This window comes from Typopeltis vanoorti, chromosome 21 (assembly GCF_054136105.1).
Source record: "Typopeltis vanoorti isolate ZY-2024b chromosome 21, IOZ_Tvanoo_1.0, whole genome shotgun sequence".
Lineage (NCBI taxonomy): Eukaryota > Metazoa > Arthropoda > Arachnida > Uropygi > Thelyphonidae > Typopeltis > Typopeltis vanoorti.
The window spans coordinates 25,443,272-25,465,851 of NC_143569.1; the positions used below are offsets into that span (position 1 = coordinate 25,443,272).

The following is a 22,580-nucleotide window of genomic DNA, read 5'->3' on the forward strand; positions in this document are numbered from 1 at the left end:
ATCATATCTTGCACAGCAGTTAAGATATGACTGAATCATAGTCTTATAAAGAGGGATAATAACCTCCCTCTCTATAGTTGTTAGCATGTTTTTTTAACATTCATGTATTCTTTGAACTATTTTACCAACTTTTGCAATATGCCATCTGAACTTCAACTCTTTGTAAATTATATATTTAGTTTAATCCTTTATCCAAGTGTAAGTAAACAAAGTTTGCACCTGAAGTATCTTCAGGACTGGGGAAACTTGTGGTAAAGTGGACTGACTTCACATCACTTGCTTTAGTATCTCATAATGTAAAGCACATCTTCTTGTAGACATGTATAATGGTATGTGTTATGGGAAGGGTCACTACCCAAGTGAAAAAACTTCCAATAACCTTTCTCTAATCTAGAGTAATTTAATTACAAGGTGTGACACCTTTTGGCAACTGGTATAGGAAAATATGACTTCTGCATTACTTCAACCTTAGTATCATGGGCCTGGCTCCCACTAAAGAGAACTCAATAAACGTTGAAACCGGTCTGAGTAGTGACCCTTCCCATAATGCTTAGCATTATACATGTCCACAAGGAGATGTGCTTTGCATTATGAGATACTAAGGCAAGTGATGTGAAGTCATCCACCTTTGCCTCGAGTTTCTCCAGTTCTGAAGATACTTCAGGTGCAAACTTTGTTTGCTTACACTTGGATAAAGGATTAAACCAAATATATAATTTATAATCTAACCAAGTAAAAAAAAACTTCCAAGTCAAACTTCCAAATTCACAGTTATTATTCTTCACTCACAATGCCAATTTATTTAAATCATCCTGTAGGATAACTACATCACCATTATCAACTATTGCAGTTTCATCTTGGATCTCTGACTATTCTTTGCATCATGTATTGACTGGCTCATTGAAATTTGAGACCTGAGAAAAATATATTTGGCATTTTTTGATAATTTTCACACTCACTGAACAGGGTGCTGAACTTCATGTTCATCTTTTAGCATATGTTACCAAGGGCTCATTGCCTCTGCATTGAGTCCTTGGACTCCATAGAGGCGTCTTGTAATAATAATAATAAAGTAACCAATGAATGCACTTTTCTGGATATCATTTGTGATATCAGTCATGTATGTTATGAGTGTACACTTCATCCATCTTGATATAAACAAATTAAAAAAAAAGTACCAAGTTGTGCATTATATAGTTGAATACTTTTCAAAAGTTAACTTCAATTAAAAAAAAAATGCTGTCAGTTTTGCTAATAATAAAAATGACTGACAAACTCCAAAATTGATACAGATATTGAATACAAATTTGAATTCATATTTCCCATGGGGTTACTTAGGGGTCAAAGCTGGATAACTTTGAGACTTCCACAGAGCTTTTATGGAATGTAGATCTCCTGTTAGTAGGCATCTACTTGGATACTGAATGAGGATGAGCTAGCAGTTTTGGATTTAGCTGACCAAATGATATTCTTATTGACTTAAATAAAACAAAATAATGGTTCACTATGATGGAATTTCATGTTGGTTGGGACTTTGCTTGGTTAAAAAGGGTTGTTGTTGTTGTTTTTGTCAGGAAATCAGGGTGCAGTGAATAGTCAGCTACAGGAACAAACTCCAACTCAGTCAACAGCATTCAAGATTGGCACTATCAACATAAGAAGCATCAAGAAGAAAGAAGTGGAACAGCAGAAGAATTGATAAGTATCAGATTGACATAGTAGATTTTACCAACAAAGAAGATAAAAAAACAGGTGAGATTCTTCTAAGTAACAGCAAATGCAAGATGTTATATAAAAATGGTAAGTGAAAAGAGTAGCTATAGCATTTAAATACAAGGGTAATCTTCTTGAATGGTATCGGGTGCATATGTGGGCAGATATCAGAATGGTGAATTGGAGACTTACTTGTGTGTATGGTCCCAACAGAAGGTTTTAATATGGAAGAAGAAGAATTTTTTGAAGCATTAGAGAAGACAGCTGATAGCTTGAGAAAAGGATGGGAATCTAAGCAGCACAGCAGGAAATGATTACCTGGCATATAAACATGTTTTGGAAAAAAGAGGAAAGCTAATAATAAAAATGGTAAGTATATGCTGGATTTCTCTTCAGGATAGTATTCTGCATTATGCTGTCTTTCAGCACTGGCAAATTATCAGGATGATCCCAATAAACTCTCTGTGAGAAATCCCAAGAGTCAGAAGTCACAGAGGGTCAGATCAGGTAAATGAGGTGGCCATGCAGTAGGAAATGCATGATTGATCACTCTGTCTTCTGCTCTCGAAGAACCTCCTGGACAGATAGACCAATGTGTAGAGGAGTCCTATCTTGCATGTAAATGAATGAATCCATGCAGGTGCTGCTGTAGCTGTAGCACATCAAAATTGTTTATCATATCGGTAGCAATACCTCTCAGCAGTAACTAAGCAGGTCACAAGACCCGACTGGCCAATGTCCTCAAAGAAGAATGGTCCAATCATAAACGAAGCTGTAAATCCACAACAAATAGTATCTTTGGATGAACGTAAAGGAATTTGTTGAATTGCAGGCGGGTTTTGCATAGCCCATACTCAGCTCCATTCAGTTGAAAGCGAGCCTCATCTCCCCACAGAATCCTCCATGGCCATGCAGCGTCCAACTCTACTTGATCAAGGAGTGTTAAAGCAAATGTCAGTTGACTTTCAAAGTCTTGCAGGCACAACTCCTGTGTCAGGGTTATCTTGAATGGGTAGAAATGCAGAATCTTCCATGGAATTTTCGAGAGAGTTGTGTAAGGCAAATCCATGTGTTTTGATACAGCAAGTGCACTGCAAGAACCAATGCTGTTATTCATGGTCTGCTCCACAACGACATTAGCAACTTCATTCACTTGTTGTGAACTGATTGGTTTGCAACCTCTGCCAGGTCTAACTCACAATGATCCCATTTCTTCAAAATGACTAATCATTCGTTGCAGAGTACATGGAGATAGTAGAGCTCGTTGACAAAATTTGTAGAGTGTAGCAACAGCATTGCAGTTGTTTAGTATAGTAATACAGCATCACTAGCAAATCACATTGCAGGCAAAGTTAGTACCATCACTGTAGATGATATTAACCTCCTACTGGCCTCGTACATACATGTCCAGCAAAATCTGGATACGATTCATACTACTTGTTGAAAGAACATAGATAAGAAGTTCAATTTGGGTGTTATGTCCATTAGAAGGTGTGATCACCCTTCACATTGAGGAGAACAATTAATCAGATTACTTCTTGTATATAGCTATGTTCAGTTACCTATACAAGAATGCAGTTGCTTGCCATTTGTTCAGTAGCTGGAATCATAGTTATATTAGACTAAATACCTACAAGTTATATTTATTTTTTCTACTTCTTTTATCGTAGGGTTATAGTTTTTAATGCAGTACAAAATAAGAGCTCCTTTCAGACGTTCTTCACCTTCTAAGACTAATGTATTATCAATTTTTTTACTAATTATCTTAGTCGCCAATATATTTTATTCTCCCAGAACTTGAATCAATATAATTCATTGGCCAACGGTCAAATGACGTTGAGTACACCGGTTCTCGTCCGATCACCGAAGTTAAGCAGCGTTGAGCTCGGTTAGTACTTGGGAGGGTGCCACCTGGGAATACCGAGTACCGTTGGCGTTAGAATTTTTTGAATGGTGACTCGTTATTAAGAGGAGTAATAGATGGGAGTGTAACTAAATCGTACTTACCGGGTGCGAAATTTAAGGATGTAAGTGAGAGCATTAGAGTGCAAAAACAGAGGGTGAAAGAAATAACAATTGTGGCTGGTACGAATGAATTGAAAGGTGATAAATTTTTTATGAGAGAGGACTTGAAAGTATTGTTAAAGGTAGCGAAAGAAAAGAGTGACAGAGTTAGAATGGTGAGTCTGTTACCGCGGTATGACAGAGAGGAGTTTAGAAGGAGGGCCATAATCGCAAATGATATTATGCGGACGGTGTGGTGTGGAATTTGTGGACGTGTGGAATGAGTTTGATGGGCGAAAGGACTTATACAAGATGGATGGCCTGCATTTGAATGGACTTGGTGTGCGGAGACTGGAAAAAGTGTTGCTGAATGAACTGAAAATGGATGTGCAGAACCAGGGAAACTAGAACTACCAAGGAGGGGGGGAAGTGGATATCCAGACATCAGTGAGACAGTTGAGTGTAAAAATGTATATAATGTACCTGAGCCAGCAATAAGGACAAAAAATGGGAATGGGATATTTAGAATAACGCATCAAGATAGGGGTGGGACAAAGGGAACACTGCAATTCATGTATACTAATGCCAGGAGTATTAGGAACAAGAAGGAAGAATTTTTGGCCTTGATTGGCTCTTCCTGGCCACAGGTTATTGGCATTAGTTAAACATGGCTGACGGAAGATGATATAGTTAGTGGGATAGAATGTGTAGGTTATAGTATGTTTAGGAGGGACAGAGAGAATAAAATTGGGGGGGGGGTGTTATTGATGATAGCTGATGAACTGCAGCCAAGGAGAATTGAAGTATTGCAGGATAGTGAAAGGAGCTCATTTGAGGCTATTTGGTGTGAGATTGATACTGGCAGAATAAAATATACAGTTGGGTGCTGCTATAGACCAGGTGATGGAATAGATGGTGGAGATGGTATGCATAAACAAATTGATGAAATGAGTGGAAGGAGGGTAATTATTATGGGGGATTTCAACTATGGTAACATTGATTGGAAGGAGGAGAGGACACATGTCAGGAAGGAAATGGATTTTATTCAATTATTAAGGGATAACTATCTGAAACAGCATGTAATTGAAAATAATAGGGGTGTGAGAGTGCTTGACCTGGTAATAGTATCTGAGAATTTGACTGTAATGAATATGACCATGTTGCCACCTATTGGTGAGAGTGATCATAAGGTCTTGACCTGGGAGGTGGCTAAAGGTGTGAAATTTTTGACTAAGACAGGGTATATGTGGAATTACCGTGCTGGCAAGTATGACAAGCTTAGGAGATTGCTTGGATCAGTGCCATGGCATGTACAACTGCAAGGGCTGGACGTCGATAGAGCATGGGAAGTGATCAAAGAGCATTTACAGGAGGTTATAGCTGATTGTATACCTAAGGTCCGAATAGTGAAACAAGGAGGGGTTAAATGGATGAATAACACCATTAAGCTTGAGCTGCAAAAAAAGAAACAACTATGGAGGGAATTTAAAGAAAGGGGTGACCTGCAGGCACATGAACGGTATAAAGTACAGGCCAGAAGGGTAACGAGTGTAGTAAAAACAGCAAAAGCCGATTATGAAAGGAAACTAGCTATGCAAGCAAAAGAGAATCCCAAACAGTTCTTTCAATATGCTACAAGCAAGAAAAAAACTGTACATGGCAAAATGATTTTAAGGAATGATGATGGTAAAGAGTTCACTGAACCAGTCGATATAGTGGAGTTACTGAGCGCGCACTTTGCAAAAGTATATCATCCAGGTGGTGACTTTGAAAAAATGAAGGAACCATTAGTTTATATGGGAATTGTGATGAATGAAGTGGAGGTGAATAGTCTATTACAGAACCTTAATGTGAATACATCTGTGGGATTGGATGGTATACCGGCATGGGTCTTGCATGAAGCGGCTAATGAATTATCAGTGCCCTTGACCATGTTGTTTAATCTGAGTCTCAGGTCTGGCTTAGTCCCGAAGGCGTGGAAAGAGGGGAAAATAGTTTCACTGCATAAAGGAGGATCCAAGACTATGGTTGCAAATTACCGATGGATCAGCATATCAGGAGTCGTTGTCAAGGTCTTGGAGAAAGTAGTCAAGGGAAAAATACAGGAATGGATTGATGAAAATGAGATACTGTACAGAGGACAGCATGGCTTTGTGAAGGGTAGATCATGCCTCAGTAACTTGCTCAAGTTTTATAACAAGGTGACGGCTGAACTGGATAAGGGAAATGGGTTTACAGTGATACTGCTGGACCTGGCAAAGGCGTTTGACAGGATACCACATGGAATTCTAATCCGTAAACTACAACATATGTGAATGGATATAGGGTTGGTGAGATGGATAGCTGGGTGGTTGATGGAGAGATATCAAAGAGTAGTTTATTCAGGAGTAGAGTCCAAAAAACGGCCTGTGACTAGTGGTGTGCCACAGGGTTCTGTTCTTGGACCACTGCTGTTTAATCTGTTCATTAACGATATAGGGAAGGGTCTAAGTGGGACAGTTCATTTGTTCGCTGATGATGCAAAGTTGGGTAGGGCGATAGTGAATGCAGAAGATGTCAAAGTCTTGCAAGATGACTTAGATAGATTGGAGTTCTGGACTAAGGAGAATGGATGTCAATTTAATGTGACAAAATGTAAGGTTATGCATTTCGGAGTGAAAAGATTAGCAGCAGTATACCACATTGGTGGAACTGTACTCTAAGAGATTGATGAGGCCAGGGACTTGGGAGTGTTGGTGGATAGGGAGATGAAGTTTAGGGGGCACATTGCGAAAGTAGCTAAATCAGCTCATCAACTCACTTGGTTGTTGAAAAATACCTTGACGAGCAGAGAAAAACAAGTTATTGTACCTCTGTACCGAGCCCTGATAAGACCTCATCTCGACTACTGTGCCCAGATTTGGTCACCTCGGTTCCTTCTTGATGGGGAGGAGGTGGAGAGGATCCAGAGGCGAGTGACTAAGATGATAGCAGATCTATGGAATGAACCATATGAAAACAGGTTGAAGATTTGTGGGTTGCAGAAACTAGTTGATAGGCAGAAAAGGGGAGATATGATTGAGACATTCAAATTGCTAAAAGGATTCTATAGGATTAATTCAGATGATATTTTTGAGATCAGGACTGGTGGTGGGAGAACTAGGGGACACCCATGGAAGCTGGGCAAGAGCGTGGTTAGCAGGAGTGTTAGAGCTGGGTTCTTTACTTTTAGAGTGGTAAATGAGTGGAATAAGCTGCCAGAGTCTGTTGTGGGTGCTATGACAGTGAGCGAGTTCAAGGCAAGGTATGATAGATACTGTGAGAATGTTGAACAGCTGTGTGAACATGATGTTTAAGTCCTCCCTCGATGAGTCTAAGGACTCCTGGAGTAGCCCGTGGTAATAATAATAATAATAATAATAATTATTTTTGTGAAACATTTATTTCATAAATTAATGAAAATCTAAATCTTAAAAATAATACAGCCCCAACTGTTTCAAATTAAGTTTTCTTTATTTTTTATTCTTAATCTTAGCTTGAAGATTAGTTTAAAGATTGAATGACGTTTCACACTTTTACAATTTTGCTTTATAGAGAACTATACATAATCTTTATAATGTAATCTGTAGTTCTTTGCACTTCACTTTCTTGGTTTCCTTGAATCACTCATTACAAACTGAAATAAATGGCTGTTATGTACGTATTTTCTGTTAGACATTATGCGACAGTTTTGAAGTAGCGATACTTTCCATATAGTGTTGTATTTCTCCTTTGAGAGCTATCTCCCCCCCCCCCCAAAAAAAAAAAAAAAACTCTGCTAGGTAATATAGCTGCACTTTTTTTTTTGTTTGATTCATTATTTTTTCATTGTAATTCAATAACTTAATTTTCCAATACTGAAATTAAATTGTAATTATTATAAATTAGCAAATTTTGTATATTTTCTCATTTATATTATTTCCTGATTATTATAAATCAGGAAATTCTGTGATATTGCGTCATGGGGCAAACTAATATTTAAAAAACAGTGTCATCCTAAAAAGCAATATCAGAATAAAATGTTTCGAATATGTGCTAATCAATCAGAAAGTTGAAAAACAAAACAAATTTCTTCATGTTGGAGGCTTAATGGATTTTTTACAACACTCAAAAAGAATTAAAATAGAATTTAATACTTCCTATATTTCGTTCTAGTCACTAGGACATCTACGGGGATTACAAAAACAATTAATGTAACATATACTCAAATAACAAACAATACTAAGCCCAACCACGTGGGTGACACTAACGTCCTATCTAGGTAGAGCGTCCTCTAAGGGCAGTAGTAGGTGGCCTGGAATGTAAGGTGGGAAGTCTGGTGATGAGTGTTTCCCAAATCTTCGGAAGCTTAATGCAACCGTATTTATTGAGATTTGGTTGGTTTTTGAGAGCTGCTGCTGCTTCTAAGAAAAGTCTCTCTTTCTTGAATTTGTTGTGGTGGAGCATGGTGGTTTTCTTCCATGATACCCTGTGGGTGGTGTCCAAAACATGGTCAGCCAAGCCTGAATGGCCATAGTTGTGTTTGAAGATGTATGACTTGTGTTCCTCTAGACGGATGGATGCTGATCTGCCGGTCTGTCCAAAGTACGCTAGCTTACAGGAACAGGGTACTTTGTAAACTCCAGGCAGAGAGAGAGGAGGGAGCTGATCTTTCGTAGAACGGATAAGGGTAGCAAGTTTGCGGTGGGGCTTATATGCTGTTTGTAGGTTGTACTTTTTTAGTATCTTGGCTATTTTTTCGGATGTGCCACAGATGTAGGGTATGGTGATGGCATTTTTAAAATCTTGTTGATGAGAAGGACCGGGAATGGGGGAGGAGTTGATTATTTTTTTGATGCTGTGATCGCTGTAGCCATTGGAGAGGAAAGTTCTGTGTATGTGGTTAAGCTCGGTAGTGAGGGCGGTTCCACTGGAACAAAGATTGTGGGCTCTCTTGGTAAGGGTTTTAATAATGCCATATTGTTGAGAGGGGTGGTGGTGGGAGAGTTTGTGAATGTATCTGCCTGTGTGTGTGGGTTTTCTGTATACGGTGAAGGTAAGTGTATCATTAGGCATTCGTGTGACTAAGGTGTCTAGGAAGGGTAAACAATTGTTCTTTTCCTTTTCCATGGTGAACTGGATTCTTGGATGTAGACTATTGAGATGACTGAGGAAGGAGTCTAACGTGTCTGGGCCATGAGGCCAAATACAGAACATATCATCTAAATATCTTAGCCAGATAGAAGGTTTGAGTGGGGCTGAGTCTATGGCTCGTTTTTCAAAATCTTCCATATAGAAATTGGCAAGCGGGTGAGAGGGGGGGAACCCATGGCAGTTCCCTCTATCTGCTTGTAGATTTTGTTGTTCCAAGAGAAATACTTAGAGTTAATGGCAAAGGAAAAGAGATCTAAGATGTCAGAGGGAAAAACGTTTTCTAAGAGAGATAAGGTGTCAATTAAGGGAATATTGGTAAACAAAGAGGAGATATCAAAGCTTACCAATATGTCTATCTTATTGAAGGTTAAATTTTCTGTGAGGGCTTTAAAGTGGGTCGAGTTTTTTATATAGGAAGGGGACCTTCCGGTGAGGGGGATCAGAGAGTTGGCCAGCTGTTTAGATAGTCTATAGCAAGGTGCATTGGTGGCATCTACTATAGGCCTGAGTGGGGAATTGGGTTTGTGGATTTTTGGTAAACCGTATATTCGGGGGGGACGGGAGTGGAAAGGTTTAAGTTTTTTCGTGACGTCAGGGGGTCAGGAAGATACTTTTTTGAGTAAGATTTTTACTTTCTTAGCTTGTGTTTTTGTGGGGTCGTGTTCTAGCGGGATGTAGGTAGCGCGATCGTGGAGGATAATGTCCATTTTAAGATTGTATTCACTGGTATTAAGAATGACTGTGGCATTACCCTTATCCGCTCTGGTGATGACGATACTTTTTTTTTTTTTTGCAAAAACTTTACAAAACTACGTAAAGAAAAAAGTATCGTCATCACCAGAGCGGATAAGGGTGATGCCACAGTCATTCTTAATACCAGTGAATACAATCGTAAAATGAACATTATCCTCTGCAATCCGCCTACCTACATCCCGCTAGAACACGACCCTAACAAAAACACAAGCTAAGAAACAAAAAATCTTACTCAAAAAAGTATCTTCCTGGCCCCCTGACATCACGAAAAAACTTAAACCTTTCCGCTTCCGTCCCTCATGAATATACGGTTTACCAAAAATCCACAAACCCAATTCCCCACTCAGGCCTATAGTAGATGCCACCAATGCACCTTGCTATAGACTATCTAAACAGCTGGCCAACTCTCTGATCCCCCTCACCGGATGGTCCCCTTCCTATATAAAAAACTCGACCCACTTTAAAGCCCTCACAGAAAATTTAACCTTGAATAAGACAGACATATTGGTAAGCTTTGATATCTCCTCTTTGTTTACCAATATTCCCTTAATTGACACCTTATCTCTCTTAGAAAACGTTTTTCCCTCTGACATCTTAGATCTCTTTTCCTTTGCCATCAACTCTGGGTATTTCTCTTGGAACAACAAAATCTACAAGCAGATAGAGGGAACTGCCATGGGTTCCCCCCTCTCACCCCCCCTTGCCAATTTCTATATGGAAGATTTTGAAAAACGAGCCATAGACTCAGCCCCACTCAAACCTTCTATCTGGCTAAGATATGTAGATGATGTGTTCTCTATTTGGCCTCATGGCCCAGACACGTTAGACTCCTTCCTCAGTCATCTCAATAGTCTACATCCAAGAATCCAGTTCACTATGGAAAAGGAAAAGAACAATTGTTTACCCTTCCTAGACACCTTAGTCACATGCCTGTCTAATGATACACTTACCTTCACCGTATACAGAAAACCCACACACACAGGCAGATACATTCACAAACTCTCCCACCACCACCCCTCTCAACAATATGGCATTATTAAAACCCTTACCAAGAGAGCCCACAATCTTTGTTCCAGTGGAACTGCCCTCACTACTGAACTTAACCACATACACAGCACTTTCCTCTCCAATGGCTACAGCGATCACAGCATCAAAAAAATAATCAACTCCTCCCCCATTCCCGGTCCTTCTCATCAACAAGATTTTAAAAATGCCATCACCATACCCTACATCCGTGGCACATCCGAAAAAATAGCCAAGATACTAAAAAAGTACAACCTACACACAGCATATAAGCCCCACCGCAAACTTGCTACCCTTATCCGTTCTACGAAAGATCAGCTCCCTCCTCTCTCTCTGCCTGGAGTTTACAAAGTACCCTGTTCCTGTAAGCTAGCATACTTTGGACAGACAGGCAGATCAGCATCCATCCGTCTAGAGGAACACAAGTCGTACATCTTCAAACACAACTATGGCCATTCAGGCTTGGCTGACCATGTTTTGGACACCACCCACAGGGTATCATAGAAGAAAACCACCATGCTCCACCACAGCAAATTCAAGAAAGAGAGACTTTTCTTAGAAGCAGCAGCAGCAGCTCTCAAAAACCAACCAAATCTCAATAAATACGGTTGCATTAAGCTTCCGAAGATTTGGGAAACACTCATCACCAGAGTTCCCACCTTACATTCCAGGCCACCTACTACTGCCCTTAGAGGGCTCTCTACCTAGATAGGACTTTAGTGTCACCCACGTGGTTGGGCTTAGTATTGTTTGTTATTTGAGTATATGTTACATTAATTGTTTTTGTAATCCTCGTCGATGTCCTAGTGACTAGGACGAAATATAAGAAGTATTAAATTCTATTTTAATTCTTTTTGAGTGTTGTAAAAAATCCATTAAGCCTCCAACATGATGTCCTCACAGCACTTAAGCCTCTACACACGTAAAACAAATTTCTGTGTGTGTATTTTGATATTACCTGGGACTTTTTAGTGTTTCCACTGGGACATGCATGCATCCAAGACATCTCTCTTTCTCAGTAATCTTCATTAGCTTACAGCCTGTTACTCGAGCAGAAAGGAATATTAGCAAGTATATCGAAGACACAATTCAATTCTTAGATGAAAAATTCATGTATGGATGATGATGATAAGAGAAAGTTTTCTAGCTCTGAAGATAGCGATTTTGCCTGTAGTTTACACACGTTATGCAGAAGATGGGTGATTGTTACTAAATGCACATTCACATTTTCCATTCATAGGTAAGGCAGGAATTACTGAAGACTGACACAGCAACATTTTAGGTTTTTCCGTCTATTGCTAAAAGATGATATTCTTTCCTCCATAGTGGAACAGGCTCATCTTTATGCTTGCTGTCAACATCAGCAAATTGAGTACATTCTGCATTCTTGCAATGCATCTTGGAGCCCAATATATCAATATGCTACTTACATTTATAGCTTTTGATTGTGCAAGGTATTGTGATAAAGCCCACTCTCAAAGTGTATTGGTCTATTGGCATGTTTCAGAATGGATTCTGAAACATGCCAGTGTTTCCGATGTTATTACTGAAAAACAATTCACTCTCATCATGAAGTATTTGCATTTTCAGAATAATGAGGAATATGATCAGGCAACATATCCTTGCCCAGTCCTAAACAAAATTTATTTTCTGATGAAAAGTCATCGGAAATTTAGATCACTATATATTTGTGCGAGAGACATGAGTATTGATGAAAGCCTTATGCCATTCAAAGGCATATCGAAATGTAAGCAGTATAGTCCCCAGAAGAAAGCAAAGTATGGGGTAAATTTATGCTTTGCAAAGCACAAAGTGAATATCTTGGCAGACTGTATTTCTGCATGATAAATATTCGGTTATCTTCCTTTGTCGATACTAATAGTAATTGAGTTACTAGACCTCTTACTGGGGAAAGGTTACTGAGTTACAATGGATAACTATTATATATGTCCTGAACTCACTGATTTACTTTTACAGCATCATACAGATAGTTATTGTACCATTAATGCAAAAAAAGCGAAACGTGCTTCCAGATCTTGCATCATGAAAATTGCTGAATAGGAAAATCTGATTTATCGGCGAGGGAGATTCTTTGCACTACATTAGAAAGACAAAGAAGATGTTTTTCTGCTGTCTTCCCTGCACAATCTATCAATGGAATACCTGGAGAAGAATGGTTTCACGAAATACAAACCTATTGCTGTATGTGCATACAAAGACACTATGGGTGGAGTCTACAGGTTCTACAGGTGCAATCAGTAGTCATTTTACTCTGTAATGAAGAAACAACATAAAAAAATGACAAAAAAGTGTTTGGACTCATATTAGATTTTGTTATTTAGAACATTGTACAAACAAAAATGTATGTCTACCATAATATCTAGATTACAGAGTGGAAATTGTGAAAGCATTGCTGCAAGTTTATGCTCATTTTCTGCAAGCAGGAAAACAGGCAGTCCTTCCAGACTTCTGAGATCGAGCACTGCAAAAAAAACAAAAAAACATACAAATGTCTGCTTTAAAAAAAATCAGATGGGAGACAATAACCTGTCTCCTGAATGTAAAACTGCTTTGTGCATTCACCATTGTTTTAGAGTGTCCATACTGTTCCAGATATATAAATTTCGAACAGTATGAAGATAAAAATGTTCATTTAAGGGCTATCTAAATGGTGGAAGTCCTTTTCCGGATTACAAATATTGATACAGAGATGCCTAACTATACTGATTCTAATTCCTCATGAAGAGGAATTTATTTAAGTTGTTTTTATAACACATGGAATAATATATTGTTCCTCTCAAAGTGGCTATTAGTACTTTTTTTTTTTTTTTGAGGGAATCAAAATAAGGAGGACCATCAGGACACATGCCTTCTAGGTACAAACACTTTTTTCTTTTTCTTTTCTTTTTTAACATCAGAGATAAGACTAAACATGTCTCCAATAAACTAGGTGATGGCCTTGCACTATGCTATTTACAGAACCAACTTCATCTACCACCTAAATCTTTTCATAAGCATTTGTTCAGTATGAGGAATGTAATCTACTTAGTAAAAATGTAGCCTCTCTCTAATTGGCTATCCAAGCTTAGTTGTCTCAATCAGAAAAATGATTGAGTCGACTAAGGCTGCGATTTTGTTTTGATTGGAATCATGGCAGAAGCAACTATGAGGCAAATGCATTGTGTGTGAGTGAGTGAATGAAAGATGTTTTACAGCTGCTTTGGCTGTTTGCTGAAAAATGCATTCTTGGTAGGGTATAACCATTATCTCAGTATTAAACTAACTTATTTTCAGTTGAAAAACCATTTTGGTTTTCATAGCACTACCTAGGTTTCGAACTCAGGTTTTCTAATCGAAGAAAACTGTTGCACTCTCCTCATATTGTTAGAGGCATATACTATGAACCACATCTATCTCATATCTGTGAAATGCATGTTCACCTGCTGATTTGTTTGTTTTGTTTGTATTTCTCTCTCTCTCACACACACACACAGCCCTAACTTCTAAAAAGAATGAAATTGGGATAATTTTTCTTTTGTTTTAGAAACGGCATTTATATATATATATATATATATATATATATATATATATATATATATAATTTCTGAACTATGCAGTGCAGCCACTGTAAGACTTTTATACTGCCATACTTCAGCATTTCTGGTTGAATATCATCTACTCCTGCTGCCTTTCCACATTTCAAGCCTTTGATGACTTTTTCTACTTCAAGTATGGATATGTATTCCTGACTGTATGCCTGTTGAGTGTTTTTTACCACTGAGCTATTACTGCTTGTTTCATTTAGCAATTTTTTGAAGTAATTACTCCATACTTCAAGGATATCTTTTTCTCTCATTTTCATGTCACCTTTATCATCTCTAACTTCTTTTACAGCACTCTTTCCTCCATTTCTAAGCTTCTTCAACAACCTCCAGAATATCTTACCACCTTCTTGATATTTATTTTCTATGTTCTTGCCAAAGTCCTCCCATGACTTTTGTTTAGCTTTCTTACATTTGTCTCTGTATTCTCTAAGAGCACAAGCTGACTTATTTGCCAGGAACTTTTGATATGCTTTCTTTTTTTCCTTCACTGTATCTTTAACTTCCTGTGTCCACCATGGAGTTCTGATTTTTCTATCTTTGCAGACAACCTCACCACATGCCTCTCTGGCTGAATCAACCAGTGTTTTCTTCAAGGCTTGCCACTGAATCTCCAAAGCTTGTTTGCTGTTCTCAAACTGTTTCATTTTTTTCTTCAATATTCTTTGTGTATTTTAGTCTATGGTTCACAGTTCACATCTGAGAGCTGCTCAACTTTTATTCACTTTAAAACTTTCTTTCATGTTATTCTTTTCAATATGAAATTCAATTTTATCCTGCTCAAGACTAAATAGTGATCACTTCCAATTTCAAATCCACTGTATACTCTGGTGTCCTGCACCAAGGTGAAAACATCATTATCAACAATAACTGCACCAAGGAGACCAGAGTGTACAGAACATCACTATCAACAATAACACAATCAATGAGACTTTTCTTATTCCTTGCCTCTTCTCTCCATTTTGTGCACATTTTTATGTTGGAACATAGTGTTAGTAATAACCAGTCCATGTCCTGAGCAGAAATCCAACAGGGATTTGCCATTATTATTAGCTTTGATCTTTTCTCCAAATTTTCCCAAAATATTTTTGTATGTCTGACAATCATTTCCTACTCTACTATTTAGATCCCCAACAAGGACCAACTTTTCCTTTTTCATTGTGTCAGTAGCTTTCTCCAAAGCCTCAAAAAATTCCTCCACTTCTACCTTAGTAGAACCTTCTGTGGGACCATAGGCACAAATAAGTCTCATTGTCCAGTTCCCTATTCTGATATTCGCTCAAATCACTCTACTTGACACTGCCTGCCATTCAAGAAGATGAGCTTCGTATTTTGTGTTGAATACTGTGGCTACTCTTTCTTTTCCTTGATTGTCATTGCCAGAATATAACATTTTGTATTTATTGCTCAGAAAGATTTCACCAGTTTTTGTCTTTTTTGTTTCAGTCACCCTTATTATGTTGATCTGGTACTTATCTAATTCCTCAGCTAGCTCCATTTCTTTGCCAGTCAGGCTTCTTATGTTGATAGTACCGATCTTTAACTTTATTGATGTTGAGTTGGGGTGTGTTTTCAGATTTGTTCCAATAGCTGACTTTTCGCTATTTGCCCTGGTTTCCTGGCGAAAACAGCAGGGGCCTTGTTTAACTGGGCTGCATGAAATTTTGTTATGTTGTACCATTATTTTGTATTTTGGTTTAAGCTAATAAGACTATAATTTGGTCAGCTAAATCTCAGATTGCCAGCACATCCCCGTTCGTTCAGTATCCAGGTTGATACCCAACAGGGTGCACCTCGCGAAGGTGAGGATTGGACATTAATCAGAAGCCCTGGTCGGTTCTCTGCATTCCTTTATAGGCTGTGTGGAGGTCTCCTCTCAGTTATATAGTTTTGACTCTTAAGCATCCCTATTCAATGAAAACATTGAATACATTTTCAAATGCAAAATTATGTAATTTTCAAATTTGTGTGAATAGAATTAAAATATCAAGTATTAGTGACATTGTTTAAATTTTAATGAACAAGCATATGAAATTTTATGCATTCTTTATATTGTTTAGAAATTAAATTAATTCAACATTTAATGATATGCACTTAACCTTTGTTTTTGTATTTTATAGTACAAATACCTGTCCGCTATATATTGACTTTTTTGAGTTTCCTGGGCTTCATTGTTATTTATTCTCTTCGTGTCAATCTCAGTGTAGCTATTGTTGCTATGGTGAATAAAACCACCAAAAGTAATGCAGAAAATGAAAGTCTTTATGAAGGATGTCCTTCTGATAGTATATACAATTCTACCAATTTTAGTACTTTTAATATACAACAAAAGGTAATTATATAAGTATAATAATAGCTGTGAATATTTGAGATTTATAATAATAATTCATTATGATTTGTAATGGGACACTAGTTCATATAAGATTTACAATGTCTTGTGCTCTGAAAAATAAGAGTAATCTGGAGATTTTGATTCACTTATTATGAGGTTGGCTATCACGTTGAAACATTGTGATTGCCTCTTGGCAACATGCAAAGGTCATTGGTTCAATATCCTCAGGATGCCAAAAACTCATGGAGGACCTAATAAAAAAAGGCCACTCTCTCACATAGCTCAAAAAACTTAATGTCTTAGCTCCGTCTGAAACACTGCACCAAAAATCATACCTCAGAAAGTCCATTGTCACACTATGTCTCAGACCTACACAGAAGCAGGTAAAATCCTGCTATGCACCAATCACCACTTCCAGATGGCAGCAGATGAGCCCACACCATGCAAAAGGGTTACCACTCTGCCAGAGAACAAGGGATTCACAAAAGTTGCACAACTAACAAACAACACTGATTTATTGAACAAGCTCATTATAAAAACATAATGACATGTTGAACTGAATAAATAATAATGAATAGAAATTATTACATATATTCACAAGTTGCATTTCATGATATTGTGAGCATTTGTTTTCATTTATTTTTCTTAATTCATTTAAAAGTGAGAGCTAGGATACAGAAATAAGCTAATAACAGCAGTATTCTCTGTGATTGTCAGCATGGGTTTGTTGGGAAGTCAGGTTTTACAAATTTGCCGTATATACTGTAACAAGGTGACAAATGCATTGGATAGGGGAGATGCATATACAATGGGATACTTATATTTTGTAAAAGCTTTTGATAGCTTGCTATATGATAAGTTGGCGAAACTAAACTGAAATGAATTGGATTGGATAAAAGTTTGGTGAGTTCAATAGGATATGCAGTATGCAAAGTTTCATGAATTGGAGGAGGAGGAGAGGGGGATATGATTGAGACATTTAAGTTGTAAGAGGTTGTTACTGGCTTAATTTGAGAGAAATTTTTTTATAGAATGGAAGAAGAGTGTAGAACAAGAATAAGGAGAATTGGGGTAGAGGAATGAGGAGTAGGTTTTTTGCATGCAGTGCAAAAAACCTGCTCCTCGTTCCTGTGGTGAATGCAGACATGTTAAATAAGTTTAATGCATTTAATTTAATAATTACCATCTTCACTAAAAATCGTGCTTAAGTAGCTGAAAGGTTTTACTTGTTCCACAGGTTCTCCATTCACAACACAGTTGATATTTTCAATGATTCTGCCGATTTTCATAGTCTTTGTCTTTTTAATGCTGACTTTCATACCATATCTATTACAACAGTTATTCAATTTAGTCAGGGAATCTTGCAAACTTGTAGAGGATTTATTTAGAAGTATAACATCATCCACATAAAGCAAAGAGCTGGCATTAACATCTCCAATTCTGATATCATGTTTAATACCACTTTCCTTCATAATATGATCCATATAGATAATGAATAACAGAGGGGATAATGTACATTCTTGTCTCACACCAGATTTAATATTAAACCATCTTCCTGTACTTCCTTCAATTCTGACTGCTGACTTACAACTCAAATAAAGACTAAGTATTGCTTGATATAATGCCCCATTGACAGCATATAACTGTAGCATATTGAATAGCTTCTCTCTCTTGGCACCTTGTGATATGCCTTTTCCAGATTGACAAAACTTAAATACAGATCTTTGTTATATTCCTATGCTTTCTCAACTATTTGTCCTAAAGTGAAGATCTGATCCTGACAGCCTCTATTTGGCCTGAATCCAGCTTGGCTTGTTCTTCACCAAGCTTTTCTTCCACAATCCTTCTCAACTGTTTCTCAAGTATACGTGCATAGATCTTGCCAGGAACACTCAGTAGGGAAATACCTCTGTAATTCTCACATACAGTTTCACTTCCCTTTTTATGTATGGGTACTATTAGAGCTCTACTCCAATCATTGGGAATTCGTCCCTCTGTCCAGGCTTTCTGAACAATGCAGTGCAGCCACTATAAGACTTTTATACCATCATACTTAAGCATTTCTGGTCGAATATCATCTACTCCTGCTGCCTTTCCACGTTTCAAGCCTTTGATGGCTTGAAACGTGGAAAGGCAGCAGGACCCTGCATGCCTTGACCCTGCATGCCTTAAAAAAACACTGACCCTGCATGCATGGTCAGTGTTTTTTACCATTGTGCTATTATCACTACTTGTTTCTTTTAGCAGTTTTTCAAAGTAATTACTCCATACTTCAAGGATATCTTTTTCACCCATTTTCATGTCACCTTTATCATCTCTTACTCCTTTTACAGCACTCTTTCCTCCATTTCTAAGCTTCTTCAACAACCTCCAGAATATCTTACCACCTTCTTGATATTTATTTTCTATATTCTTGCTAAAGTTCTCCCATGACTTTTGTTTAGCTAGTTTTATACAGTGTTTTGCTTTCTTGCATTTGTCTCTGTATTCTCTAACAGCAAAAGCTGACTTTATTGCCAGGAACTTTTGATATGCTTTCTTCTTTCCTTCAAGTATTGTTTGATATAATGTCCCATTGAAACCATACAACTGTAGCGTTTTGAATAGATTTTCTCATGGCACCTTGTCATATGCCATTTCCAGATCTACAAAACTTAAATACAGATCTCTGTTATATTCCTATGATTTCTCAACTATTTGTCATAAAGTGAAAATCTGATCCTGACAGCCATTATTTGGCCTTAATCCAGTTTGTCTTCTCGAAGCTTCCCTTCCACAATCCTTCTCAACTGTTTCAAAGTTATTCTTGTATAATTACCAGGAACACTCAGCAGGGAAATACCTCTTTGTTTCATTCCCTTTTTATATATGGCTACTATGAGAGTTTTACTCCAATCATCTGGAATTCTTCCCTCTGTCCAGGCCTTCTGAGCTATGCATTGCAGCCACTATAAGACTTGTATACTCCATGCCTAAGCATTTCTGGTCAAATATCATATACTACAGCTGCCTTTCAACATTTTTGGCTTTTGATGGCTTTTTCTACTTCAAGTATGGATATGTATTCATACTTGAAGATTGCATGCCTGCTCAGTGTTTTTTACCATTGTGGTGTCATTGCTTGTTTCATTTAGCAATTTTTTGAAGTACCATATTTGCCCGGTATATAAGACGCACTCCTTTTTTTGTACACATTTTTTATGAAAAAAACTTTATCACTGAATATTATAATGAATTTATAGTATTTTAAATATAAAGTAATAAGTAGGTCTACTTTCAACAAATTCCTAATCTAACTAGGAAAGGTGCCCACTTTTGAATCTTCTACATCAAAACCCAGAAATTCATCTCCAGAGCTAAATGAAGAGACACTTGGAACCTCTTCTAAATCAGAATCTGAGTCCTCATGCAACAAATTGTCCTCTGTACCATCCAGTGCATTACTAATGTCAAACTTCTTAAATGATTTATCCACTGTCTCAGTTTTCGCATCATCCCACGAAGCTTTGACCCACTCACAAACTTGCGAAATTCTAGGCCTCTTCCTTCTTCCTGATGGCATAAACCTCAAAATCTGAAGACTGGATCAGCTGTTCCACTTCTCCTTCATAAATTCCTTAAATGGTTTATTAATGCAGACATCTAAGGTTGAAGCTGACTAGTTAGACCTCCTGGAATTACAGCTAACTGAGTTTTCAATTCCTTGAGTTTAATTTTAACATCTTCTGTTCTGTGAGAAAAGCTAATCCCATACTAGCAAGGTAAGCTTCTTCAACAGTCTGCCAGGGCAACTAGATTAAATTTTATCTATGTATAACTTCATTCCTCCTCCTTCCATCCATCCTGGAACTGGAATGCTCTCACACACCGCAAGGAAGCAAGAAAAAAATCGCTTGATTCAGAACAGAGAAAATTTCTAGAAATGAAAGTAATAAAAAACTGAGTATCAGTGTATAAGACGCACCCTGTTTTTCAGACCTATTTTCAAAGAAAAAAATGTGTCATATGCAGGCAAATACGGTAATTACTCCATATTTCAAGGATATCTTTTTCTCCAGTTTTCATGTCTCCTTTATCATCTCTAATTCCTTTTACAACACTCATTCCTCTATTTTTGAGCTTCTTCAACAACCTCCAGAATATTTTGCCACCTTCTTGATATTTATATTGTATATTCTTGCCAAAGTCCTCCCATGACTTTTTTTAGCTAGTTTTACACAGTGTTTAGCTTTCTTACATCTGTCTCTGTATTCTCTAAGAGCACAAGCTGACTTATTTGCCAGGAATTTTTGATATGCTTTCTTCTTTTCCTTCACTGCCTCTTTAACTTCCTGTGTCCATGATGGAGTTCTGATTTTTCTATCCTTACAGACCTCACCACATGCCTTTCTAGCTGAATTGAATGAAATTCAATATTATTCTGCTCAAGACTAAATAATGATCACTTTCAATTTCAGATCCTCTGTACACTCTGGTCTCCTGCACCAAGGAGACCAGAGTGTACAGAACATCACTATCAACAATAACACAATCAATGAGACTTTTCTTATTCCTTGCCTCTTCTCTCCATTTTGTGCACATTTTTATGTTGGAACATAGTGTTAGTAATAACCAGTCCATGTCCTGAGCAGAAATCCAACAGGTATTTGCCATTATTATTAGCTTTGCTCTTTTCTTCAAATTTTCCCAAAATATTTTTGTATGTCTGACAATCATTTCCTACTCTGCTATTTAGATCCCCAACAAGGACCAACTTTTCCCTTTTCATTGTGTCAGTTGCTTTTTCTAAAGCCTCAAAAAATTCCTCCACTTCTACCTTAGTAGAACCTTCTGTGGGACCATAGGCACAAATAAGTCTTATTGTCCAATTCCCCATTCTGATATTTGCCCACATCACTCTGCTTGAGGCTGCCTACCATTAAGAAGATTAGCCTCGTATTTTGTGTTGAATACTATGTCTACTCCTTCTTTTCCTTGGGTGTCATTGCCTGAATATAACATTTTGTATTTATTGCTCAGAAAGATTTCACCAGGTTTTTGTCTTTTTTGTTTCAGGAATGTTGAAATCACCCCTATTATGTCGATCTGGTACTTATCTAATTCCTCAGCTAGCTCCATTTCTTTGCCATTCAGACTTCTTATATTGATAGTACTGATCTTTAACTCTGGTGATGTTGGTTCCCTGGCGAAAATAATGGTGACCTTGTTTAACCGGGCAATGCCCCAGCCAGCATGAAATTTTGTCATGTTGTAATCATTTTGTATTTTGGTTTAAGCCAATAAGAATACACTTTGATTGGCTAAATCCCAAATTGCCAGTTCATCCTCGTTCGTTCATTATCCAGGTAGATACCCAAAAGGGTGCGCCACGAGAAAGTGAGGATTGGACATTAGTTCAGAAGCCCTGGCCCGTTCTCTGCATTCCTTTAAAGGCTATGTGGAGTTCTCCTCTCTTATACAGCTTTGACCCTTAAGCACCCTTATATGCATAATCAATGAAAGAATATCAATGGAAAAGAAATCAAACTAGCAGAAGTACCACATGAACAGGATTGATGTTACTGAGATGAAGACAACAAGTTTGATCCTTCTAAATAAAAAAAAGTATTGGATGTTATATTCATGCAGCAGTGATCAGGTAAAGAAATGAGTAGTGATAGCATTCATTGCTAAACTTCTTTGAAGATAAACTTTTTTATCTTCGAGAAAAGTTTTTTTGAAAATAAAATGTTTTTATTTTATAATATTTTTTGAAGATGGACTTCTTGATTTGCAAACATTTTCAAGTAGAGTAATGTGAGCAGATTTCAAAATTATGTTTGTGCTTATGGTTCAACAAAGAAGGAAGTGGAGGAATTTTTTGAGTCATTAGAGAATGCAGCTAACATAAAGATAATGGACAAGCTGTTTATATTTGGAGATCTAAACAGTAAAGTAGAAATGAATCATCCAACTTATATAGAAATGTTTAGGAAAATTTTGAATACAAGGGAAAAGCTAAT

General features: G+C 37.5%; 1 protein-coding gene and 1 pseudogene across 2 annotated transcripts in view; both read left to right on the forward strand.

The window, feature by feature from the left end:
* Positions 1–22,580, forward strand: part of LOC150094680 (sialin-like) — a 143,780-nt gene that overhangs the window by 13,828 nt on the left and 107,372 nt on the right. For both annotated transcript variants that reach the window (XM_090411368.1, XM_090411367.1), the window contains exon 4: positions 16,367–16,578. In XM_090411368.1, the coding sequence (XP_090267494.1) occupies positions 16,367–16,578 (212 nt within the window). The remainder of the gene's footprint in view (positions 1–16,366; positions 16,579–22,580) is intronic.
* Positions 3,532–3,649, forward strand: LOC150094681 (5S ribosomal RNA; annotated as a pseudogene).